Source organism: Emys orbicularis, chromosome 5 (genome assembly GCF_028017835.1).
Source record: "Emys orbicularis isolate rEmyOrb1 chromosome 5, rEmyOrb1.hap1, whole genome shotgun sequence".
Classification (NCBI taxonomy): domain Eukaryota; kingdom Metazoa; phylum Chordata; order Testudines; family Emydidae; genus Emys; species Emys orbicularis.
In genome coordinates this window covers 60,898,320-60,921,864 of record NC_088687.1, presented here as the reverse complement: position 1 = coordinate 60,921,864, position 23,545 = coordinate 60,898,320, and the positions used below count along the sequence as shown (strand labels likewise).

The 23,545-nt window shown below is 41.6% G+C and overlaps 1 protein-coding gene across 1 annotated transcript in view; it reads left to right on the top strand.

The window, feature by feature from the left end:
• The first annotated feature begins 6,519 nt into the window (after positions 1-6,519).
• Positions 6,520-23,545, top strand: part of SH3D19 (SH3 domain containing 19) — a 59,879-nt gene continuing 42,853 nt past the window's right edge. Inside the window, 5 exon segments of the mRNA XM_065405712.1 lie at positions 6,520-6,535; positions 7,678-7,720; positions 9,983-10,124; positions 10,361-10,514; positions 11,302-12,297. Coding sequence (XP_065261784.1) covers positions 6,520-6,535; positions 7,678-7,720; positions 9,983-10,124; positions 10,361-10,514; positions 11,302-12,297 — 1,351 coding nt within the window.

Here is a 23,545-nt window from a genome sequence, read left to right as displayed (position 1 = left end):
ACGGGTGCAGGGTTAATTCGATGTAACGGCGCTAAATTCGACATAAAAGCCTAGTGTAGACCAGGCCTTAGACATGCCAATGTATTGCATTTTATACTGGGCAGAGGGCAAGAATGTCTGACTTGTGGTGTGAAAGCACTAAGAGAATCTGCAGTTAAAATGATTAGTACATATCCTTACTGTTTAAAACAATTAGCATTATTTTAAAATTCATCATAATCACATTAGCTAAGGTTATTGAAAAAATGTAATAGACAGAAGTCATTTTCTGAAACTATAATTGCTAGGACTAAAATTGACTAAAAGAGTCTGAGCTGCAGTTTGGACCTGGACTTCCCCCAATGTTTGGGGATGTTCATGTCTGAGGTTTTGGCTTCTCTAATTAAAAATGAAAGTAGTTAATTATAATTAAAATTAGAAATTATAAAAATGGTGGAATCTGCCACAATAAAAAACAAATCAATGTTTCATATATATTTTTGAATGAAATAAAAAAAAAATGGCCAAAACTGCAATTTCCTGGGAATTGAAAAATATGATTGTGATATTTATATTACAGTGGTGCTCAGTGGCCCAAACAGGATGGCAACTCTGAGCCCAGATTCTGTACAAACATAGACATAGCCTTTCCCCAAAGAGCTTTACATTCTGGCCTCAGTTGAAAAAGAAACCTTCTTGTCAGAACGGGCTTATTACTTTTTATCCTATGTTGAAAATTTGCAATGTGATTCCATAGGTCCAATTGTGAAACATGTTTGATAGCCTTTTTAACTTTTCATCACTGAAAACAATAATCCATATGTGTGTCAAATCTAAAAGAAAAACAAACTAGTTAGCAAGAATATTATCTAAAGGGGAAAGGATGAGGGGATGATTCCAGTCATAAAGGAGCTAGGGTATATCATAACTCTATCCAAAACACACAATATACTCTCTTACCGCGGCACATTCCGTTGGAATGAAAGAAATACAAAAATGCTGGTTGCAAGAAGGAAACTGAATGCAAATTTTGAAATCTAGAACTCTCAGAATTAATATTTATTTAAAATATATTATCATTTATGTTGTCCCTATTGCCATTGCAGATGAAGCGTTAAAGAAAGTTGCATGCAGTACTGGAATAAAAAGCACATTGTGACAACTCATGGACAGTCACAGAAAGAAACAAATCCTCCTAAAGAGAAAGTTATGTCAAATCAGCCATAAAGATGTTTTTTTTCTGAGAGCCATAAAATGGAAAGGGATAAAGGAGAACTCAGGTTTTTGTTCTGTTTTTCTCCAACCATAGCATATATAGTTATCATTAGTTTTTATTTATCTAATATTACTAATATATACCTGTGAAAGTGTCAGCATTTCTATGGCAATGGATGGCTCTGAGCTGAATTCAAGGTAACAACCATCTTACCCGTGAACATGCACACTGAAATGGAAATAGGTTCCCATTGATTTCCATGAGAAAGGCATTACGCTTTGAACTTAAAGCTGTCAGTATTTGAAATTCATAAATAGGATATTAGGGGACAAAAATAGGGGCATGCTTTTTAACGGTGACCCACAAAGGAAAAACAATTGGACTTATTGTGTCAAGTTATATTTTTCCTGCTTTTTTTTTTTTTTTTTTTTTTAACATTAGAAATTCAGGTCTTGTCTATCCTAAAATTTTCTCCAGTTATGCTAGAAGTATTGAAATGATGAGCTCATGAGAATTACAAGACTGGAAGCTGAGCCACTGAGAGGAGAAGGGAAGATGAAAACTTTATTTTTGTTAACATCTATTCAACTCCATCAACTAAAGAATGCTTCGGAGCAAGGATGTAATTGTTTTCACCTCTGCCCCTTCAGTGAAGGTGTGAGAGCTTACAATACAAATTCCTGAGACCAAAAGGTCCTTCTTTAAAAGCACAGAAAGCTGTAGTTCTAAGGTTAAAAAATGGGCAGGGAAAACAAGAAACTCTTCCAGCATCATAAAGAAGCAAAAATGGCCACAAGTCCAGTTGTTAAAAAATCCTTTGCAAGTAATTTAATTTCACTGAAGTACAGAAGATTTTTTGGAGAGACTGAAAAAAACTCAGGGACTGCTTCTTTTCAAGAGGGACATTCAAGACATGCACCTACTTTTAAATATCTTTTTAATTAACTTATTTGTTAACGTAATAGGAAGATGTTGAGTAGGATTTGTACATTAAGATAAACAACACACACATCCTCACACTTCCACTCAGAGTAGTTCTCTGCTGGATTACCCCCTGGTCCATGTGCACTGCCACATACGCCCCAACTCCTGCTTCCGCTTTTCTCACCTCCAGGGGAAAAGGTCTTCCAGCCATTTTTTTTTTTTTTAACTAAAGAGCGGAAATAACATCTGTCTCATTGAACAAAACAACACAACTGGTCATGTAGCCTGGAGGATGCAATGAAACCAAGTTGACACTTTGAGTGGACTAGTCATATTATTCATCCCTCATTAATTTGTTTTCATTCCTAGTTCCCTTGCCTTTTCTATATATCTAAGTGTGAATAGGGCCCTCATCTCTTGAGTAATTAAAGTAAAGTAAACTCTCTGTTCCATCTCTGCTTGTAAGAGTAAACTCAACTAGGTAGAGCTTTTATTTATTGGTTGGGTCAGGTTAACCGTGTGTGTGTGTGTGAGAGAGAGAGAGAGAGAGAGAGAGAAAGCTAAGCTGAAAAAAGAGGGTTTCCATTTGCTTTTGAATGCAGTGTAAGCTGTGACAAGGTGGGTGAGGTACTATCTTTTATTGGACCAACTTCTGTTGGTGAGAGAGACAAGCTTTTGAGCATACACAGAGCTGTTCTATTTATTTGCAGGAGTGAGTTCCATAGTTTAGATCCGAGCCCCATGAAAATTCTTTCTCCTGCACTCATGAACTTCTCCCATTGGTTGAAAGTGTCATTTATTGTTCCAGTGGAATTTAGCTGTCATGGGAATTCATGGTTATGGAGGGAGAATTAATCTTTTCAATAGTTGGGGCTAATCTTATGGAGGGCTTTGAATATTAGGGCATAAACCTTGAATAAGACTTTGTATCTCATAGGGATAAGGTCAGGCCAGGCATGTAAGGCCTGCTACTGGTTCCATGTAACCCAGTACAACCTTCTGCAGGTCGAGTGACTAAACTGGGAATCCTGATTGATGGGGGCAATGCCAGATCCCTGTTGGAATGAAAAACAATATCCACAAAGAATAATTCCATCTGGTGCTACCACTTTGCATCTAGTTTTTGGTTTTATAAAGGCTAGGAGAGGAAACCCTACACCCAGTCCACGGTGGAGAAAATATCAGGTGATTGGCATCCGCTTCTTCAGGTAGTTCCTGCAGCTGTGCTTGCTTCCAAATATGTTGATCTCCAAGCCTCTGTGTCCAGTCAGTCCCACCAAGAGGGGGACTTTTTGTCCTAGGGCAAGCATCTGCTTCTTTATTTTCGCTGCGTATGTGCCAAAGTTCCAGGTACAATGATCATCCTCTTCAAACTTGCTTGTTGGAATGTGAAGACAATGTGCCCTGGTATGTTAAATGACCTGGAGGAGGTCAGTGATCCTAGAAGGTATGCTATGATCGATAAAGAGCTGGAGAACGTTGACATTGATCTGACCACTCTCTCTGAAACCAGACTAGCTGACACAGGCTCTCTACGAAAGATTCATTACACCCTCTTCTGGCACAGAAAAAGCAAAGAAGAGTGCTCTGGTCATGGGGTGGTATTTGCAGTCAAAAACTCATTAGCATCCATCCCCTTGCAACATCGGGACAAATTATATCACTAAGAATATCTATGACAGGTGGTTTTGCCAATATCATCAATATATGTGCCCCAACGCTTTCTTCCATTTCTGAAGAGAAGGATTTGTTCTATAAGCATCTTGATAGCATCAGTAAGCTACCATCAGGCAAGTGACTCTATCTGTTGGGATACTTCATTGTTAGGGTCGGCTCAGATCATGAGATGTGGCTGCTAGGTTCTTGCCACCATAGAGTGGAAAAAATTAATTACAAATGGTTAGTTCTGTACCAACCAAGGAGCATGCATTACCAACACTTACTTTCAATGCAGTCATCATCGAAAGGTCTTGTGGAGACACTCCAGATCTGGACACTAGCACCAACTGAATTTAATTGTTAGTTGTAGAAAACACTTGCAGAATGTTCTCCATACTCGCGGTTTTTGTGGTGCAGACCATAACGCAGACCATGCACATGTATGCTGCAAGTCAGGCTTTCACTACAGAAATTCCATCGTTCTAAACAAAGCTGTTGCATACAAATTAACATCAACAACACAAAAGACCAAGGAAGGTGTTTCCAATTCACTATGAATCTCAGGGAAACTGTCATTTATTGCCCCTTCCTGAATGCTGATGGAGTATTGAGCGCATTCTGGATGAATATCTTAGCTTTTGGTAAAAAGACTGCACAAGATAAGGACTGGTTTGCAGCATAATTTGAAGAAATACTCCTAGTCACTGAAATAAAATCCACAGTATACTTTCTCATCTAGCACCGAGAGTACACATCTCTATGCAAGATCAGATGGAAAACTCTTTGACATTGCTTGTCTAAAAGCAGAATTAGAACTTTTTTGCCAACAGCTCAGGGCTTGTTTCACATAGGCACTCCAGAAACTTTGCAATAGCTTTGTGTTAGCTTGTGATAAATTTGGTCTAACCATCAGTGATCAGTCTAAAGAAGACATTGATTATGGCACAAGGTGTGTCCTGAGCATGCTGCTGTATAGTGACAAGACCTGGACCATCTACGAAGGCACGAAAGAAGGCTAAACACTTTCCACACCTGCTGTCTTAGTTTGATTTCACATACAAGTCCCTGATACCAAAGTATTTGAGAAAGCAAAATTGCCAAGTCTAATATTTATTCACTATTCTTAAATAGAGACATTTTTGCTGGTTTGGTCATCTATACTGGATGGATGATAAACACATTGCAAAGGACCTCCTGTATGGAGAACTTGTGGATGCTCCAAGGTCACTGGGCCATCGTAGGCTCAAGTTCAAGGAAGTTTGCAAGAGGGAGCTGAAAACTTTCAACATCTGCACTGCAAGCCCAGAAAAGGCAACTAGCAAAAGACTACATTGGAGGACTGTGCTGCACCAGGAAGTCAGAGGCTGAGAGAGAGAAAAGTGAAGACAGAGCAAAGAGGAAAGTGCAGCAGACCTTAAGTGCCAGTAGTGCACCGGTTTCATCTTCTGGCCTTGCGCATCACTCCTACACAATCTGTTGCTCGAGAATTGGACTTTTTAGCCATTCACAACACTGCAGTATGATACACAGTAACTGAACAGCTTTGGCACTTGCACCATCATTTCTCAAGACAGACAGTTGCCAGCTATCTTCTAGCAAGGCAGTGCAAAGAGTAGAACACTTATATTGCTAATACTTTTCACAAAGTGATCCCTCTATATCTGACCTCTTAGTCCTCATCCTCAAACGAAACCTGCACAACACCTTCAAAAGACGAGCCTGGGAACTTAAATTCATAATTTTTCTAGATACTAAAAATTAAGGGCTGAACAGAGACACTGGATTTATGGCTTATTACACCAATCTATAACCCCTTTACAGCCCCTGCCTTATTTCCCTGCCTATACCCTCATGAGTGGAGAGGTTTAATGTGCCATTTCACCTTGAATGATCCCTTGAAATATGTAACTACTTATCCTAAACAATCTGTTCCACCTTGTATTTAGCTGTGACACTGAATACATTTCACAGACCTGAAGAAGAGCTTGGTGAAAGCTTCTCTCTCTCACTAATAGAGGTTGGTCCAATAAAGATATGACTTTACCCACTTGGTTTCTGTAATATCCTGAGACCAACATGGTTATAACAACACTTATTGCAAATAGGTATCTCATACCAGTTGGAGAGATTTATCTCTTTTCTCTATTCTTAGTGAAAGGGAAATCTAAGAAGGGAAATGTATATTTATGCATACATGGGGGTTAAAGGATAAGCTGGGAATGGATAGAATGCATATTACTGAAGAATCTGATTCAACTACTTGGGAGTTGGGTCAGACCATCAGTGTATAAAGTATATCCCATCTGTTTATAAAGTAAATAAAACAAGAGAGTTTATATCAAAACAGACACCAATCAATACATACCTAAAAAGAGCATTCAAACTATGAAATCAACAGTACAGAGGTCCTTTCTTTCTCAGTTTTCCTGTTCACAATTAAGATGACATCGCCAGGCAATAAGTAAATCCCTATTAAATTCAGTGTGAGAATAGAAATTAAAAAGTCAATTAAATTGCTTTTTATTTTTTTAAATTTTATTTTGAACTATCAGTTTTTATTTTATTTTTTTATTTTTATTTTTTAAACCTGAAATCTGCACTATTCTTGTGTGACTAACAACACATATCCAATTAATCTTGTCTATTGACATATAGGATTGTTTTTTCTTCCTTGAGCCCTCTTTCTCTACTATAACCCCTTCTTTTTTTCCTCTAGCACTCATGAATAGTGCACATCAAAAATGCCCCGTGGAAGAGGTATGTCTGTGACAATACTATGCTGGGTTTTTTTCAAGCGGTGCTTTGCTGATTTCAGCTACCAGTCTATGATGGCATAATAATGGTGCAATTGTCAGCTTTTTGCACAATAAACTTTATTTCTCCCTAAATCACATTTGCTATGCAAAGATTCAGCTGAGAGTTAATTTCTTTTTTGTTGTTGTTGTTTAACCACATTTTAAAAAGTTAGTGTGGCCTTTAAAAAAATATTTGAATGTAAATATTACAAAAATACAGGATTAGAGAGTGAGGATTTAATGAGCTTGTGAAAATCCAAAATGCAGTGGATATAAAAAATAAATGTAGATAACTATTAGCCCAGAAATGGTCTCATTATTTGTGTGAATTAAATGCCCGAGAATTTAAACTCTGATAAGTAGACATTGGATTAATTTTTTAATAAGCAGTGCTAAGTACATTTCTCCTGCACACAATTCTATTAAATATTTACCCAGTAGACTGAAATAGTTTTTCAGGTAAATATCTTTTGTATTGGATTAGATTTTTTAAAAATAATTATTAAACCAAACCAAAAGTTTGAACTAACAAACATGTAAGTTCTCCCCCCCCCACCCCTCCCACCCTCAAAGGCTAGGAAATAAATTGTCAAAAGAGAAGGTTAAGGTTTATTACTCTGTTCTTAATTCATGGAGTAGTGAAAAACAAAAAGGCACAAAAGTGTATGTTAGGATGTGGTAGCTTTGCTTTCATTAATTTTCTTGCTTTTGTTAGTTTCTTTCACAGCTTTCATGTGGTTTTAAGCATAATCATATGTATTTAATATTGCGGTAACTGTTTTGGATCTTTTCCTTCTTTTCACTGCAAGTTGTCTGAATCACACAACATGCCTTAAGGGATTCTTGAACTCCAGTGTGTGTGTAAATATGTATATTCTGTGTCAATCTCAAAGTATTGCTTATGAATAGCTTTAAAAATTTTTCTCTTGTGTTAAATACAAATAATTTTTATTTAGATATGGCCATTCTTAGAAATCTGTAGTTTATGATCAAATGCTATGTACAGTCAATAATTTATGATAGCTTGGTGAGAATTTTAGTATTACTGTCTTTATTTTGTTGCTGTACAAGTCCAGATTAACTTTGTTTTTCTTTCTTTAATAGCTTCTCGGACTTCTTCTCATACCGAACATCAGAGAGATAGAAGGTATAACATGGTTATTTATATTTCAACGACATGTCACCCTAATAGTTGGCTTTAGAGTTTATTTTAACGGATCGTGTCAGGATCCTACTTTTGTTCTTTTCTTCTGATTTTTTTTTTTGTTTTTTTTTTTCCTTTCTGATTTTTCTGTGCGAAAACAGTAATGACTGGAACCAAAGAAATAAATACATTTTAAAAATAATGAGATTTTAAGAAGATGGATTTTTTTGGTCTGAAATTTTTAAAAAAACTTATGGCCTCCATTTCTAGGTGATTGTTTCAGGTGGAAAATACAAACTTAAATACACACACACACCCCTACAGCTGCTCAGAAAGGGAGCCCCAATTAACCTGTCATAACCTCTGGGTGCTGACTTTCTATCCCTTCCTATCCTTTTTTAAAAGTACCCTTTAAACATATATTTGTGCATTTTCTGATAGCAAAATGACAGAAGAAGTTACCATAACAAACGGTCCATGTAGCCAGATATCCAGCATTCCGCAATAGCCAAGAAAGCATACAACTCATTAATACAGCAAAGCGTTCGCCAAGCTTTTCATTCTATGGACAGTTTCACAATAGAGACATGTTCTGGATCCCGCCCCCCTCCCAACACTGTTTGGTTCTCAAAATATTTTATTATGCAGACTATCTTGAAAGGTTCCACAGAGCACAGTTGTGCAATACTGAATATCGGTGCTGGGGGATAGGGAATACATCCTTTACTCTTGTAGGCAACTGATTTACACTCAGAAGCATTATCATTATTTATGCTGTGGTAGCACCTAGAGTTTGGAATCAGGGACTGGGGCCCCATTGTGCTAAGCATTGTTCACAAATATAACAAAAGGACAGGCTCTGCCCTACAGAGTTTGAGGCTTGATTACCCTTGCTTTAGCACAGGGGGGAGATTTTCCTAAAATTCTCCATGTAGACAAGCCTTTAGTTATCAAAGAACGAAACCAGGTAAGGCTTTCTAAATAAACACATTAAATTCCCCCCACCTTCTGCCACTTGTTAGTAGGTAGCCAGTGCAGTGTGGTAACATTTAATATTATTATTAATGATGTTGAGAACTGTCCACTGCCAACTAGATATTCTGAAAAGTGTCTAAACTGTTTATTAAATATATTTAGGAGGCGCAGCATAAGTGAGCCTAGAATCACATGTGAACAACGGCATACACAAAAACAGAGAAAACAGCAGTAATTTGATCCATGTCCATAAATTAGAACAAATTAATTGGTTGAAAACTTTAGCTTCTTTTCCTCATGATTTCCTCAGATTTGGTCTTCACTCCAAATTACTTGTAATCTTTGTGAATTTTTAAACTCTGTGGGATTCAATATGAACAATTCTCCATGAATATTCAATATTCTCTATTCAAACTAAGGATAGTTCTAATTGGTCAGATATATCACATGGTGGTGTTTTTGTTCTCTGATTAGATTAGTACACAAAAACTCCCAGCATGAAAACTCACTTGTGTAGCCTTCAGTTAGCTTTCTGTGAGTATTCATGTTAGTTAAAACTCAGTCTTGTAAATGATCAAAGGAAATGAACACAAGTAGCACGGCTGAAGTAAATTCATTTAAAAAAATCAGCCTAAATAGTCACAAAAAGTTTGTTGCAGTTTCAACATGTTCTACATGTAATGTGCCACAAAATAAAAAAAAATCAATAAATATGAATAAAACAATCATGACATGAATGTTGCAATTTGTTTTCTCACTGGGTTGAACAGGTGAAAAGGTACACATTTAGCCCCAATCCTTGCACTAGCTGGGCTAAGACATCTTAATTTAAAAAAAAATCATCTTAAATTTGTTTTGTTGCCTTGCATTATTTCTACACAGTAGTTAATAATAATGCTTTGCATTTATTAGTGCCTTTCATCAGAAGATTCCCAAACCACTTTATCCCACAAGGACACAAAGACACCTTCTAGTAAAGTACTTAAGCACATGCCTACCTTGAAGTTCATGAATAGCCTGTTGTAGTCAATAGAATTTCTCTTTTGCTTAGAGGTAGGAATGTACTTAAGTGCTCTGCTGAATGGGGACCCTGAGTGCTTGCTTCACTGGGACCAGAAAGGTTAAGTGACTGTATGAAATCATACAAGGCATCTTTGCAAAGTCAGGAATAGAACTGGAACTACTAGGAAAACATATTATTTTAGTGTTTATTTAAATCATTATTGTAAAACTTGCTAGTCAGTCATTCCTTCCCTCTCCCGCAATCACCTTGTTTATGTTTCTTTGCAGACGTCCTGAGATTACAATAGTTGCTGCTGAGCCTCTCAGACCATCCTCCTGGTTTCCAGGTGGAAATGTCACTCCACAAGGATTAGGATTCCCTCCTCCTTCCCAGACTAACTGGAGGACAAATGAGCTTGTTCCAGCTGAGGTGAGCAGATAAGGGATGTATTTAGGTTACATGTGTAATTCATGTTAATTTTAAAGTGCAAAGAGGAACAATAACATCACCAGAACTCATTGTCCTCTTAAAAGAGAACTACTCTGTTGTTTTGTTTGTATTTTTGTTGTACATGTCAGGGTAGCATTTCTGAATTCATGTAGGGTTTTTTTTTTTTAATTTTCACATATGGACACATTAAAATTTTTACCTTTTTTCTTTTGTAGCTTCCACCATCTTATGAGCAGGTGATAAAAGAAATTAACCAAGTGCAAGTCAATACAACAAATAACAATAATGCTGCTGCTGCTTCTAGATGCACTGCAACGTCTGCCACACAAACTGACTTTCCAGAGGAAATAATCAGCCATTTGCCAAGAAGTAATGTAAAAAACAACCTACCTACTCTCTGTGAATCTGAAATTGTTCAAGGTAAATGCTCTATGGACTTCTTATTATGAAAGATTTTACAGATTGTGTTCTGGGGATGCTTTTAAAAATCAATTTAATCCTTTCTACATCCAATAAAAGTATTTCACTTATGGACTAGGTGCTGCTATGAATTACTGCATTTGCTTCTTACCTCTGATGACCTGATACTCCATTCTGGTCTGTGTCAGAAGTAAAAACGTGTTGTTCTTTAATATCACCCTAGGCTATAATGCATTACAAGTATTTTTCCATTTTAGCTGTATTTGCAATCCTTTTTGGCCAGAGAATCTGAAAAAAATGAATGAAAAAACAGGGAGGTTGTAGGTCAGGACTGAGATGTATGCAAAGCTGGTTGGAGAAGCTGCTGTACTATTCCTTGTTCTAGCCACTGCTGGGAAACCCTCAATGTCATGAAACATTTTTAAAAATATTTTTCTTTATTTGATGGTGCTTTGAGTATGTTAAAATGAAAGTGCTGCAAGTCAGCAAAGTAATTTTGGACTTATTACTTGTAAATTCTATGCATTTGTGCAAAGATCAATTCTTTTCTAGAGTGTAATGTATTTTTGCCCCCTTGAAAAAGGGAGAATGACAAATATAACACAAGAAATGGTGAGTTCTAAGTGGAAATAGTTGGTGGATTTTCAGTCAGAATGGTTAGAGAGGCCAAATGACAAAGTAAATTTGTGTTTAAGATGTGTCAGAATACAATTTGAAAGCTTCTCTTTTCTGTCAGCAGTGCAAAGTCCTCTCAAACCTCCCAGACCTCTCTTAAATAGCAATCCTTCAGAAAATGAGGCTCCCTTAGTTGTCTCTGAAGTGTCTGAAGAATGGAAGTGCCAAGAAAATCCCAGTAATGTGACCGGTCCACTGCCAAAACCAAGATCAAAAGGCAATCTCAGACCTGTGGTCAGAGATATTCAAAGCAAATCACAAGACAATCAGGAAGAAGTGAGCCAGCCTCAAGCTGAAAGGGAGCCATCTCCAAGTCAGCCAGTGTCCCTCTTAGATAATAGCTTATTGGACAATCACATGGTGATGAACAGTATGAATACGGAAAAAAGCCAAAATAGTATTGGTTCAAGGATCAAAGCTTTTGAATCCCAGGCAAATTCTGATATCTCAGGATTATCAAAGAAACCAGAAATTGCTCCACGGTCATTTGTCCCCAGACCAACTGTTTCTGCAAAGAAGCCAATAATAGCTCCAAAACCAGAGCTAGGGGCCAGGAGAGCTTCAGGAGAGTCGGGTTCATGGACAGAAAACACACAAAAAGCTACATCCAGGAAATGGCACCCTCAACCTCAAGAAGCCGGGAGTAATGTCATAACCAAACCTGAATTGCCAAAGAAACCAAAACCTGGCCTTGTAAAAAGTACTAGTAATGATTTGCTTGATGCAAGGAATGGGTCAGCTTCAGAGAACCATGATGAACAGAAGAAATTCCCAGTTCCTGCTCCAAGGCCACTCGTTCCCAAAAAGTCTCTTTCTGTAGAAAGTCCTGCCCCTCATTCGACTTTACTAAAACCAATCATCGCTGCTCCCAGTCTCTCGGTAGCTACCCAAGCAACAGCTTTCAAGTCCCTGAGAGAGTCATCGGCTCCAACCAACCTCTCAACATGTACTTTGCAAAGTAAACCAGTTGGGGAAGGAGATCTTATCAGTTTTGATGATGACGTTTTGCCCCCTAGTTCAGTTAGTGCAGTTCAAGAATGTACCAGTTCTGAAGCAGGTAAGAACAAGTGTAAGGAGATAAATAGTGAACATGGTTACAAATTTGCATGCACATGATATTGTACATATTTACAGTGGTATTGGTATATGTGTATGTAAAATTCTATGCTTGTCATTGTATTAAGATTCATGTGAAATTACATGGACTCAGAGATCAATATGATTGACCAATAAGGTTCCTAGGCTGTGTAATTCTGAGAACATGCCAGCTGGATTTATAACTTAATAGCTAAAATAATATACAATAAGCTCAATACTATACTCCAGATGCCACCTCCAGAATGCATCATGATCCCTTCTCAGGTGCTGGAGACATCTTGCCTTATGCTACCTAAGCTATCTAGTACTAATATCTGAGCACCTGTGGTTCATAGCATCTAGCTCCTGGGCAGTTAAGTAGTACATGTATAGATATTTATTCCCCGTTATGTCAGCGAGAGAAGCAGCAGTGTGCATTGTGTTTTGGGAAATCATGACCCAGCACACTAAAACACCATGCACCATGAGTGGAGGAAATGAGTGCCATTATCATAGAATCATAGGACTGGAAGGGACCGTGAGAAGTCATCTAGTCCAGGCCCCTGCACTCATGGCAGGAATAAGTATTCTCTAGACCATCCCTGACAGGTGTTTGTCTAACCTGCTCTTAAAAATCTCCAATGATGGAGATTCCACAACCTCTCTAGGCAATTTATTCCAGTGCTTAACCACCTTGATAGGAACTTTTTCCTAATGTCCAACCTAAACCACCCTTGCTGCAATTTAAGCCCATTGCTTCTTGTCCTATCCTAAGAGGTTAAGAACAATAATTTTTCTTCTTCCTCCATGTAACAACCTTTTATGTACTTGAAAACTATTATCATGTCCCCTCTCAGTCTACTCTTCTCCAGACTAAACAAACCCAATGTTTTCAATCTACTCTCACAGGTCATGTTTTCTAGACCTTTAATCATTTTTGTTGCTCTTCTCTGGACTTTCTCCAGTTTGTCTACATCTTTCCTGAAATGTGGCACCCAGAACTAGACACAATACTCCAGTTGAGGCCTAATCAGTGTGGAGTAGAGCAAAGAATTACTTCCTGTGTCTTGCTTACAACACTCCTGCTAATACATCCCAGAGTGATGTTTGCTTTTTTTTACAACAGTATTACACTGTTGACCAATATTTAGATTGTGATCCACTATGACCCCCAGATCCCTTTCTGCAGTACTCCTTCTTAGGCAGTCATTTCCCATTTAGTATGTATGCAATTGATTGTTCCTTCCTAAGTGGAGTACTTTGCATTTGTCCTTTTTGAATTTCATCATTTCAGATCATTTTGAATTTTAATCCTATCCTCCAAAGCACTTGCAACACCTCCCAGGTTGGTATCATCTGCAAACTTTACAACTGTGCTCTCTGTGCCATTATCTAAATCACTTATGAAGATACTGAACAGAACCAGAACTGATTCCTGCAGGACCCCACTTGATATGCCCTTCCAGCTTGACTGTGAACCACCGATTACTCTCTAGGAACAGTTTTCCAACCAGTTATGCACCCACCTTATAGTAGCTCCATCTAAGTTATATTTCCCTAGTTTGTTTATGAAAGTCAAAATATGCAACATCTACCACTTCCCCACTATCCACAATACTTGTTACCCATTCAAAGAAAGCTATTAGGTCAGTTTGACCCAATTTGTTCTTGACAAATCCATGCTGATTGTTTCTTATCACCTTATAATCTTTTAGATGTTTGAAAATTGATTGCTTAACTATTTTCTCCATTATCTTTCCAGGTACTGAAGTTAAGATGACTGATCTATAATTCCCTGGGTTGTCTTTATTTCCCTTTTTATAAATTGGTACTATATTTGCCCTTTTCCAATCCTCTGGAATCTCTCCCATCTTCCATGACTTTTCAAAGATAATGGTTAATGGCTCAGATACCTCCTGAGTTAACTCTTTTGAGTATTCTAGGATGTGTTTCATCAGGCCCTGGTGACTTTCACAGTTTGTATTTCCAGAACACATAATTACTTTGTTACATGGACTGCATGTTTGTTCATATAACTGTAAGTTTGTCAGTTAGTACATCCATGTGAAATCATTTTTCACTTAAAAGCTACTGCGTAAATTTTGGAAAATGTGGTTGATTCAGCTAAGCTCGTAGGGCTAGAGCTGGGTGAATAATGGGTTGTTTTTTTTTGGTTCACTGGCAATTTTAAAAAATCAGAAAAAAGTTTTGTTTTGGATCAAACTGAAAACTTTTTTTTAGTTTTTCAGCAACTCGAAATGTCAAAAAAAGTCAAGTAAAAACGAAACATTTTGCCAATGTTAAAACAAAATGTTACATTTCAACCTGACAAATTTTGTTTCACCTTTCAGACGTTTTGAGAAAAGGAAGGAAAAGTAGATGGACAAAACAGGTTGTGGTGGTGCTGCTGCCTCCCTTATCAGCTTTAAGCCCAGTGGGTAAGCACTTATCTGGGATGTGTGGCTATCCATTGTCATTTATAGTGGCAACTCAGTTAGGCTTGGCAGAATTTGGGGTTTTTTTTTCCTTTATAATTTTGACAGATAATATCAATATTTTTAAGCATTTCCCCCCCTGATTTTTATCAATTTAAATTTTCACAGCTGTGCCAGATTGTGGGGTTTAAGCTTCTTAAAAATGTTTGTTTATTTAAATTTTCATAATTGTGGGTCTGGCAGTGGTGGGGTCAGACAATTATTTAAGGACGGTAGACATTGAGATAGACAAAGTTAAAACTGTTATAAAGTTATGACTGTTCAAATGCAAATTTTCAACATCATGTCAAAATATTCAAAGTAAATATCCTTAATTTGAACTCCAGTAAGTTCACAAGCAGAATTTTTCTAACTTTGCCTATCTGTAAATTTTGATTATTATTGATGGAATTTTTTTTTGTCATTTTTGATTGTGTACAGTGAAGTAGACATTTACCAATAAAAATCTAATCCAAGCCTATTTGTAGTCATTCATGATGACAATGGAGAGTCATTTGGCCAGAGATGGTGCCTGGTAATTAGGGAACTCACCTGGTATGTGGGAGACGCAAGGTCAAATCCCTGCTCTGATGACTATTTATTTATTTTCAAGAGGAGAGACTGAGAGAGCCCCATGGCGGAATATTCTATAGTCTTTTGGCTAGGGCACTCACCTGCAATACAGGAAACCCAAAGTCAAATTCCTTCTCCTCATCAGGCAAAGGGAAGAATTGCACCGGGGTCTCCCACATCCCAGGTGAGTGCCCTAACCACTAGATTAAGGCTTATAAGGGAGGTGGTGCCACCACCGGCAGCCACCACAAAAAGTTTTGACTTTTTCAGTTCAGTAGAAAGTGTTTGGCAAACTTGACCAAATTTGCAAATAGTTTTGGTTGACCTGAAACTGCATGTTATAGCAAATAATCTATTTGTCAGAAAAATTTGAGGCACTTTTGAAAATCCCATTCGGCCTCTATCTGCATCTTTAGACACCTAAATATCTTTGAAAATATGTCCCTCAGAATTTAGACCATAGGTCCTGTTCCTGCAATAAATGGACCCTGGTGCCCACACAGAGCTCATCACAGAATTGGGAATTTAGATTGTAAATTCCATGCGGTGCAGTGACTGTCTTTCTATGTTTTTGTATAGTTCCTAGCACAATGCACCCTTCAATCCTTACGGGGGGTTGGGGGGAATATATATATTGAAGGGTGCATTGTGCTAGGAACTATACAAAAACATCTATCAGTTATGTTTACACACACTAATTAATATTACATCGCTTTTATTGCTAAATTTTTCTTTCTTTCTTGAACTTTGGTAACCTTACAAAAACGGGTTTTTCTTGATAAGAATTCAAGCATGTGCTGATTTAAGCCTGTTCATGGGCCATATAGTACTGTAATAGCTGTTGCTAACATAAAATAACATATTGGAGACTTTTAAATAACAGTAAACAATTTACTTAACTTGTTTTTGATAAGACTGTACAGATAGCTGTTGCTGGCCTGCCTGCCTAGCTCCAAGTACAAGTCATGTCCTTCTGCTGATAAGGCTCATTACATACAACACTATGGGTAACTTTGGTTCCTACTTCAGAGTTCCAGCTATCATTACAATACCATCAGTTTTTAAGCAGAATTCCCAACTGCAATCCATAAGGAGTGCCTCTTAAAAACAGATGATACAATAAAGCCCATGATGAATGAAAAACATTTTTGAAAATGTGAATTTGGGAATGAGAGAGAGAGAGAAGGGTCTAACACTTTTTTAGCTGTTTGCTTCACTTAGCATTAAAAATGTTCAGCTATTTGGAAACGTATACATAAATAGTACATGGCTGTCACATTAAGTTTATATTTATTAATGGTAATGTGTTCTCATTATAACTTGTGCTTTGCATAATTGGATGGAATTTTGATTTACTACCTCTTCCTTTCTGTATTGACGTAATAACTCCAGGATGGATTTAGGAAGGAAACTGTAGAAATGCCTTGTATATTAAGTTCAGTACTGCTGATAGCAATACATGTATTTTCAGAACTGCTTTGAATCATTTGCTAACAGACTGCTTTTAAAAGAAGTGAAATAAGGCTGACCCAGCATTCTGTTGGCAATGAAATGTGCTGCAATATAGGTGATCAGCTCAGGATAGACAGAGCCCTTTTCTTCGTGGACTGATGGGGTCTGGAACACTGCAGAAGCAGTATCATTCCCTGGGGGAAGAGAGAACTTTTGAATTACTTGAGAATTACTTCCTAGTCCACTCCAGGAAATGTAGTGGGACTGGAAATGACTGGCTCTGAATAGAGTTATGTTTAGCTCTTTTTGTCCGGAGGGATGTTGCTGCAGTGCAGAGCAGAGCATAAGACTTTTTTCCAAACACTCAAAGTAAAACTTGTATTTCAGTGGTTAAAGGAAACAAATATAAATATTCTGGAGTCCAGCTGACAAGCAGTCAGGCAGAATTCTTACATTTAAAGGTCCAGTACAAAGAAAACAGAAAAGACCAGTACTCACCTTCTTGCAACTGTTGTTCTGCGAGAGGTGGTGTTCAAGTCCATTTCAATCAGGTGTGCGCGCACCACGTGCACTGTCGTCGGAAACTTTTTCCCTTAGCAGCTCCCGTCGGGTCAGCCAGGGAGCCACCTGGAGTGGCACCCTCATGGCGCTCAATATGTGACCCTGCTGACCCAACCCCCCTTCAGTTCCTTCTTGCCAGCTACTCTGACAGAGGGGAAGAAGGGTATTGGAATGGACGTGAACAACACATCTTGAAGAACAACAGTTACAAGAAGGTGAGTAACCATCTTTTCTTCTTCGAGTGCTTGTTCACATCGATTCCAATCAGGTGACTCCCAAGCCCTCCACAGGGGTAAGGTCGGAGTTAAGGAATCAGTGACTGGAGCACTGCTCTACCGAGAGCTGCATCGTCTCTAGTGTGCTGTGTGATGGCATAGTGGGTGGTAAACGTGTGCACCGAGGACTAGATTGCCGCTCTGCAGATCTCTTGGATGGGCACCTGGGCCAAGAAAGCGGTGGATGAGGTTTGAGCTCGTGTCAAGTGGGCCGTTATAGCCAGGGCTGGGACCTTGGCAAGGTCATAACGGGTACTGATGCAGAAGCCCTTTCATCCGGTCTGCCACCGCTACAACAGCTGGTTTGACTTCCTGAAAGGTTTTGTGCACTCAATCTAGAATGCTAGCGCTCTCCACACATGTAATGAGTGGTGGAACCTCTGCTCCTGTGCATTAGCATGTGTCTTGGGATAGAAAGCTGGTAGAAAAATGTCCTGTCTGAGGTGGAATTGGGATACCACCTTGGGCAGGAAAGCTGGGTGCGGTCTGAGCTGTACCTTATCCTTGTGGAAGACTGTGTAGGGGGGGTCGGAAGTTAGTGCTTTTAACTCCGGCACCCTCCTGGCCGATGTGATGGCAACCAGAAAGGCCACCTTCCACGAGAGAGACACAAGGGAACATGTAGCCAGTGGCTCGAATGGGGCTCCCATTAGTCTAGCTAGGACCAGGTTGAGGTCCCAAGTCGGTACCAGTGGGCAAGACTGAGGGTATAGCCATTCCATGCCCTTAAGGAAACGGCCCACCATAGGGTTGGCGAAGACTGAATGCCCCAACTCTCCCGGGTGGAATGCTGAGATGGCCGCGAGGGCTACCATGATGGATGATCCGGCCAGGCCTTGCTGCTTCATGTGCAGTAGCTAGTCCAGGATGAATGATATAGATGCCTGAAGTGGGGATACGCGACTGTGATCGCACCAGCACGAGAACCATTTCTATTTGGCCAGGTAGGTGGCCCTGGTGGCTTCCAGGCCATGAGATAGAGGGACTTGAGGTCCGGGTGACGGAGGCGACCGTGGTCCTGTGTAATCAGATCGGGAAGGAGCGGCAGCGTGATGGGGGTGCCCACTGACAGCTCCAGAAGCATGGTATACCAGTGCTGGCATGGCCATGCTGGAGCAAGCAGAATTACCTCCGCCTTGTCTCTGTGGATCTTGAGGAGAACCTTGTGAACGAGTGGTATCGGAGGGAAGGCATACATTAGATGGTTCCCCCAGTGCATCATGAACATGTCTGAGATTGATCCTGGGCTGTGTGCTTGGACACTTCCTGTTGCTCCTGGTGGTGAATAGGTTTACTCGGGGAAACCCCTACCTTTGGAAGATTGAATGTATGACGTCCAGACGGATGGACCACTCCTGACTGCGGAATGACCTGCTGAGGTGGTCCGCAAGCTCGTTGCATGCTCCCGGGAGATAGAACATCTCAAGGTGAATGGAGTGGGCTACACAAAAGTCCCACAGGTGGAGAGCCTCCTGACAGAGAGGGGAGGAGCAGGCTCCGCCCTGCTTGTTTACGTAAAACATGGCGGTGGTGTTGTCGGTCAACACCGCCACACACTGACCTTGCAATATTGTATGGAAGGTCTGGCAGGCTAGTCTCACTGCTCGGAGTTCCTTTATATTGATGTGGAGCAGGATCTCAGATTGTGACCACATGCCCTGAGTCTGTAGGTGGGCCCCCCCAACATGGGTCTGACGCATCTGTTACTAAGGTCATGGATGGTTGAGGGGTGGTGAATGGGACTCCTTTGCAGACCATGCGACGGTCCAACCACCAACCTAGGGTATATAAGACTCATAACAGTACTATTACTACTGAGTCTAAACTGTCTCCATCTGGGTGATAAGTTGAGGGAAGCCACACCTGGAATGGCCTGAGCCTCAGCCTGGCGTGCCTGACCACATAGATGCGTGCCGCCATGTGTCCCAGGAGGTTGAGGCATGTCCTTGCGGTAGTGGTGGGGTATTGTCTGAGAGTCTAAATTACGTATGACAGTGTTTGAAATCTGGACTCTGGTAGTATCGCTCTTGCCTGAACCAAATCCAGCACCACCTCAATGAATTCTTTTAGTTGGGTGGGTGACAATGTCGATTTGTCCACATTGAGGAGGAGACCTAGTCTCTGGAAGCTCTCTCTGACTAACCGGACCTGGGACTCCACCTGCTCCCTGGAGCGCCCCCCACAGCAGCCAGTCATTTGAGCCACCTGCACCTGCCTCTTTCGGAGAAAAGCCACGACCATGGACATGCACTTGGTGAACACCCGGGAGGCTGTTGATAAACCGAATGGGAGTACCATGAACTGATAATGTATGCGGTTGACAACAAACCCTGGAAGAGTCTGTGGGCTGGCCAGATGGCTATATGAAAGTACGCGTATTTTATGTTGAGGGCAGCATACCAATCCCCTGGATCCAGGGAAGGGATAATTGTGCTCAGGGAGACCATGCGGAACTTCAACTTTACCATGAACTGGTTGAGTCCTCGTGGGTCTAAGATGGGTCTGAGACCCCCCTTTGCCTTGGAGATTAGGAAATAACAGGAATAGAATCCCTGGCCCCTTAGCTCCTGAGGAACCTCCTCCACTGCCCCTATGGTGAGGAGCAATTGCACCTCCTGGATAAGGAGTTGCTTGTGAGAGGGGTCCCTGAAGAAGGACAGGGAAGGGGGGTGGAAGGGAGGGGAAGAGCAGAATTGGAGAGAATATCCCACTTCTACTGTGCGAAAAACCCAGCGGTCTGATGTTATGTGGGACCATGCACGGTAGAAGTGGGATAGACAGTTCAAAAAACGGGGGGGAATGATCCATGATAGTGGCTGGTATACTGTCCTTGGGCGTCCCTTCAAAACCCTTGCTTGGCTCCCGACGATGGCTTGATTGGGCCCTGCCCTTGGCCTGAGGGAAGGTTGGAGGGTCTTCGCCTATTGTTCCTGCCCCTACGGCGGTATGTGTCCTGCCTCGGGTGGGGTTGGTGTTGCCTCTGCTGCTGTAGGGGCTGAGACTTGAAGGGCTTTCTCTGGGTATCAGGCATGTGCATCCCAAGAGATTTCATCATTGCCATTGAGTCTTTGAGGCTGTGAAGCCTCGAGTCTGTCTGGTCCAAAAACAGCCCTGTGCCCTCAAAGGGAAGATCCTGCAAGGTCTTCAGAACTTCCGGTGGAAGCCCGGAAGCTTAGAGCCAAGCTGTTCTCCTAATGACCACCCCCTAGGCTATGGTACGTTCCGCAGAGTTGGCCGAGTCGAGTGAGGCCTGCAGGGATGTCCTGGAGACTGCCTTTCCCTCCTTGACCAGAGCTGAGAACTCAGCCTTTGACTCAGTGGGGAGTAACTCCTTATATTTAGACATGGAGTTCAGCGAATTAAAATTATACCTGCTGAGGATAGCTTGCTGGTTAGCTATCTTCAGCTGTAGACCCCCGTGGCATAAATTTTTCTGCCAAAGAGGTCCATCCATTTGGCCTTGGGAGCCGGCGCCTGTTGCCCCTGGCGCTCCTTCTCATTCATCGCTGAGACCACCAGGGAGCAAGGGTGTGGGTGGGAGAACAAGAATTCATAACCCTTGGAGGGAACAAAATATTTCCTTTCCACACCCCTGGCGGTGGGCAGAATGGAGTCTGGAGTCTGCCATAGAGTATTATAATTGTTGCCAATAGTTTTAATAACCAGCAACACCACTCTGGAAGGACCCTCCAGAACAAGATTGTCCACCACCGGGTCCTCTGACTAGATGACTTCCTCCGCCTGTAGGCCCATATTACGGGCAATGCAGCGGAGGAGGTCCTGGTGGGCCCTGTGGTCAATGGGCAGAGGACCTGAAGCTGATGCTTCTGCCATTGCCTCATCAGGTGAAGATGACGAGGAGGACAGTAGGGGTACATGGTCGTCGTGGCCCACCATGTGCTCAGGTTGGTCCTGGGTAGCATTGGTGTCAAGTGGTTCGGCCTGATCAGATGTGACCTAGGTTGTGGGTGGGTCTGGGGACAGTTCCAGTGTGACCTCTGTAGTATGAGGGGGCAGTCTGGATAGTGTCACCTCTGTAGTACGAGGGTTGGTTCTATCCGCCGTTGACCGTGCCGGATGATGCCCCAACGTAACAAACCTAGAAACCCTGGAAAGGGTTGGTAAGCCTAGGGGGTCCAGAAGGGTCATTGTGCAGTGGGTGGCCACTGTGGTTGCTCAGTCGACCTGGCATGCCTCCAGCGCTTGTCTGACCTGTGCCTACTGTGCCGTGAATAGTAGGAGTCGGCCTCAGAGTCTGAGGATCCTGAGGGCGATGACCATGGCGGTGCTGACAATCCCTGCGCCGGCGGTCGGTGCCGAGAAGAGGAAGTCTGGGATTGGAGCCGTGTAGATGATCGGTGCTGGCTTTCCCACGACTTAGACCGGTGCCGCGAGTCCGGTGCCGGGCAATAGCTCCTGTGTTCCAGTGCCGTATCTCGGTGTCGGACGATAGAGGGCGACTGCGATCGGTGCCGACTCCTTGGTGCCAGAGACACAGAATGTCACGCTCCCTGCACTGTGCAATCTTGTAGCAGTGCCGGTGCCAGAGGTGTTGTGGTGATATAGATTGGGAACGGTGCCATGAACAGTGCTGGTCTGGTGAGGAAGAGGGCCTCATCATTGCAGGTTTGTCTCTAGATGGCACAAGTCTAGGTGGTGCCAGAGGCTTATCTCAAACAGCAAGGGCTGAGGCGTAGAACTTTCTATCTGCTCCCTTGCAGCCTCGAAAGTCTCTGGGGTGGAGGGGAGTTCCAAATCCTCCACCAAGCAGTGCCCTGCTGGAGAGTCGCTGGGTGCCAGACTCAACGGTGCCAACTGGGTCGCTGGAGTCAACGGCACGGGATCTTGCTGTTTGGAAGTTAAGTCCTTCCTCTGAGGCAGCAAAGTCTACCCAGATGGTCTTGCTCTCTGAAGAGAGCGCCCTCTGTCCACCTTCTTATGGCACTTATGGGGGACCGGGGATGTTGACCGATGCTAGGGCGCCACACCGTCCTGCGTCTTCAGTACCGAGGGGCTCTAGCACCAGAGTCCTTCCTCGATACCGGTTCACAGACCGACACTGGGGCACTCCACACCGAGCTTGAGCCCAGGATTTGGCAGTCGGGTGCCACTGGACAGAGTGCAGCTTCCATTAATAGTTGCCTCAAACAGAAGTTGTGTTCCTTCCTCGTCCTGGGTTTGAAAGCCTTACAGATCTTACAACTCTTGGACTGATGTGCCTCCCCTAGACACCTCAAGCACGAGTCGTGAGGGTTGCTGTTGGGCACAGGTTTCTTGCATACACCGCAAGATTTAAATCCTTGGCTTGAGGCATGCCCCAGAGCCCAAGGTAGGGTGAGGGGAGAACGACCCACTCACCAAGACTATCCTAACTACTAAACAATAAACTAACTACAAAACAAAAGAAAAACTGTGTAGAACTAAGTAATGGCTAAGGGAACACTTGCAATCAAGCAAGCAAAACGCAGTTCCAACACCACCACGGACGGTAAGAAGGAACTGACGGGGGGTCAGGTTGGCAGGGTCATATATTGTGCGCTATGAGGGCGCCACTCCACGTGGCTCCCTGGCCGACCCGACAGGAGCTGCTAAGGGAAGTTTCTGACGACCGTGCATGCAATGCGCACAGACCTGATTGGAATCGACGTGAACAATCACTCAAAGAAGAATCATAGCTACATACATTACAGATTGCCCCACCGATCCAAGAGAAATTAAATAAATATTGAACCAGAAATCCTGTGTTAACACAGAGAATTGCCAGAAAAATTAACTCTCCACCAGAAAAGAAGATGATTACCACTCTGTTCACCTTTCTGATAGCTTACATTCATCCTATGGATACATATGAAAAGAATACTAGGTTTAATTTTTCAAGGTGTTTTTTACAAAC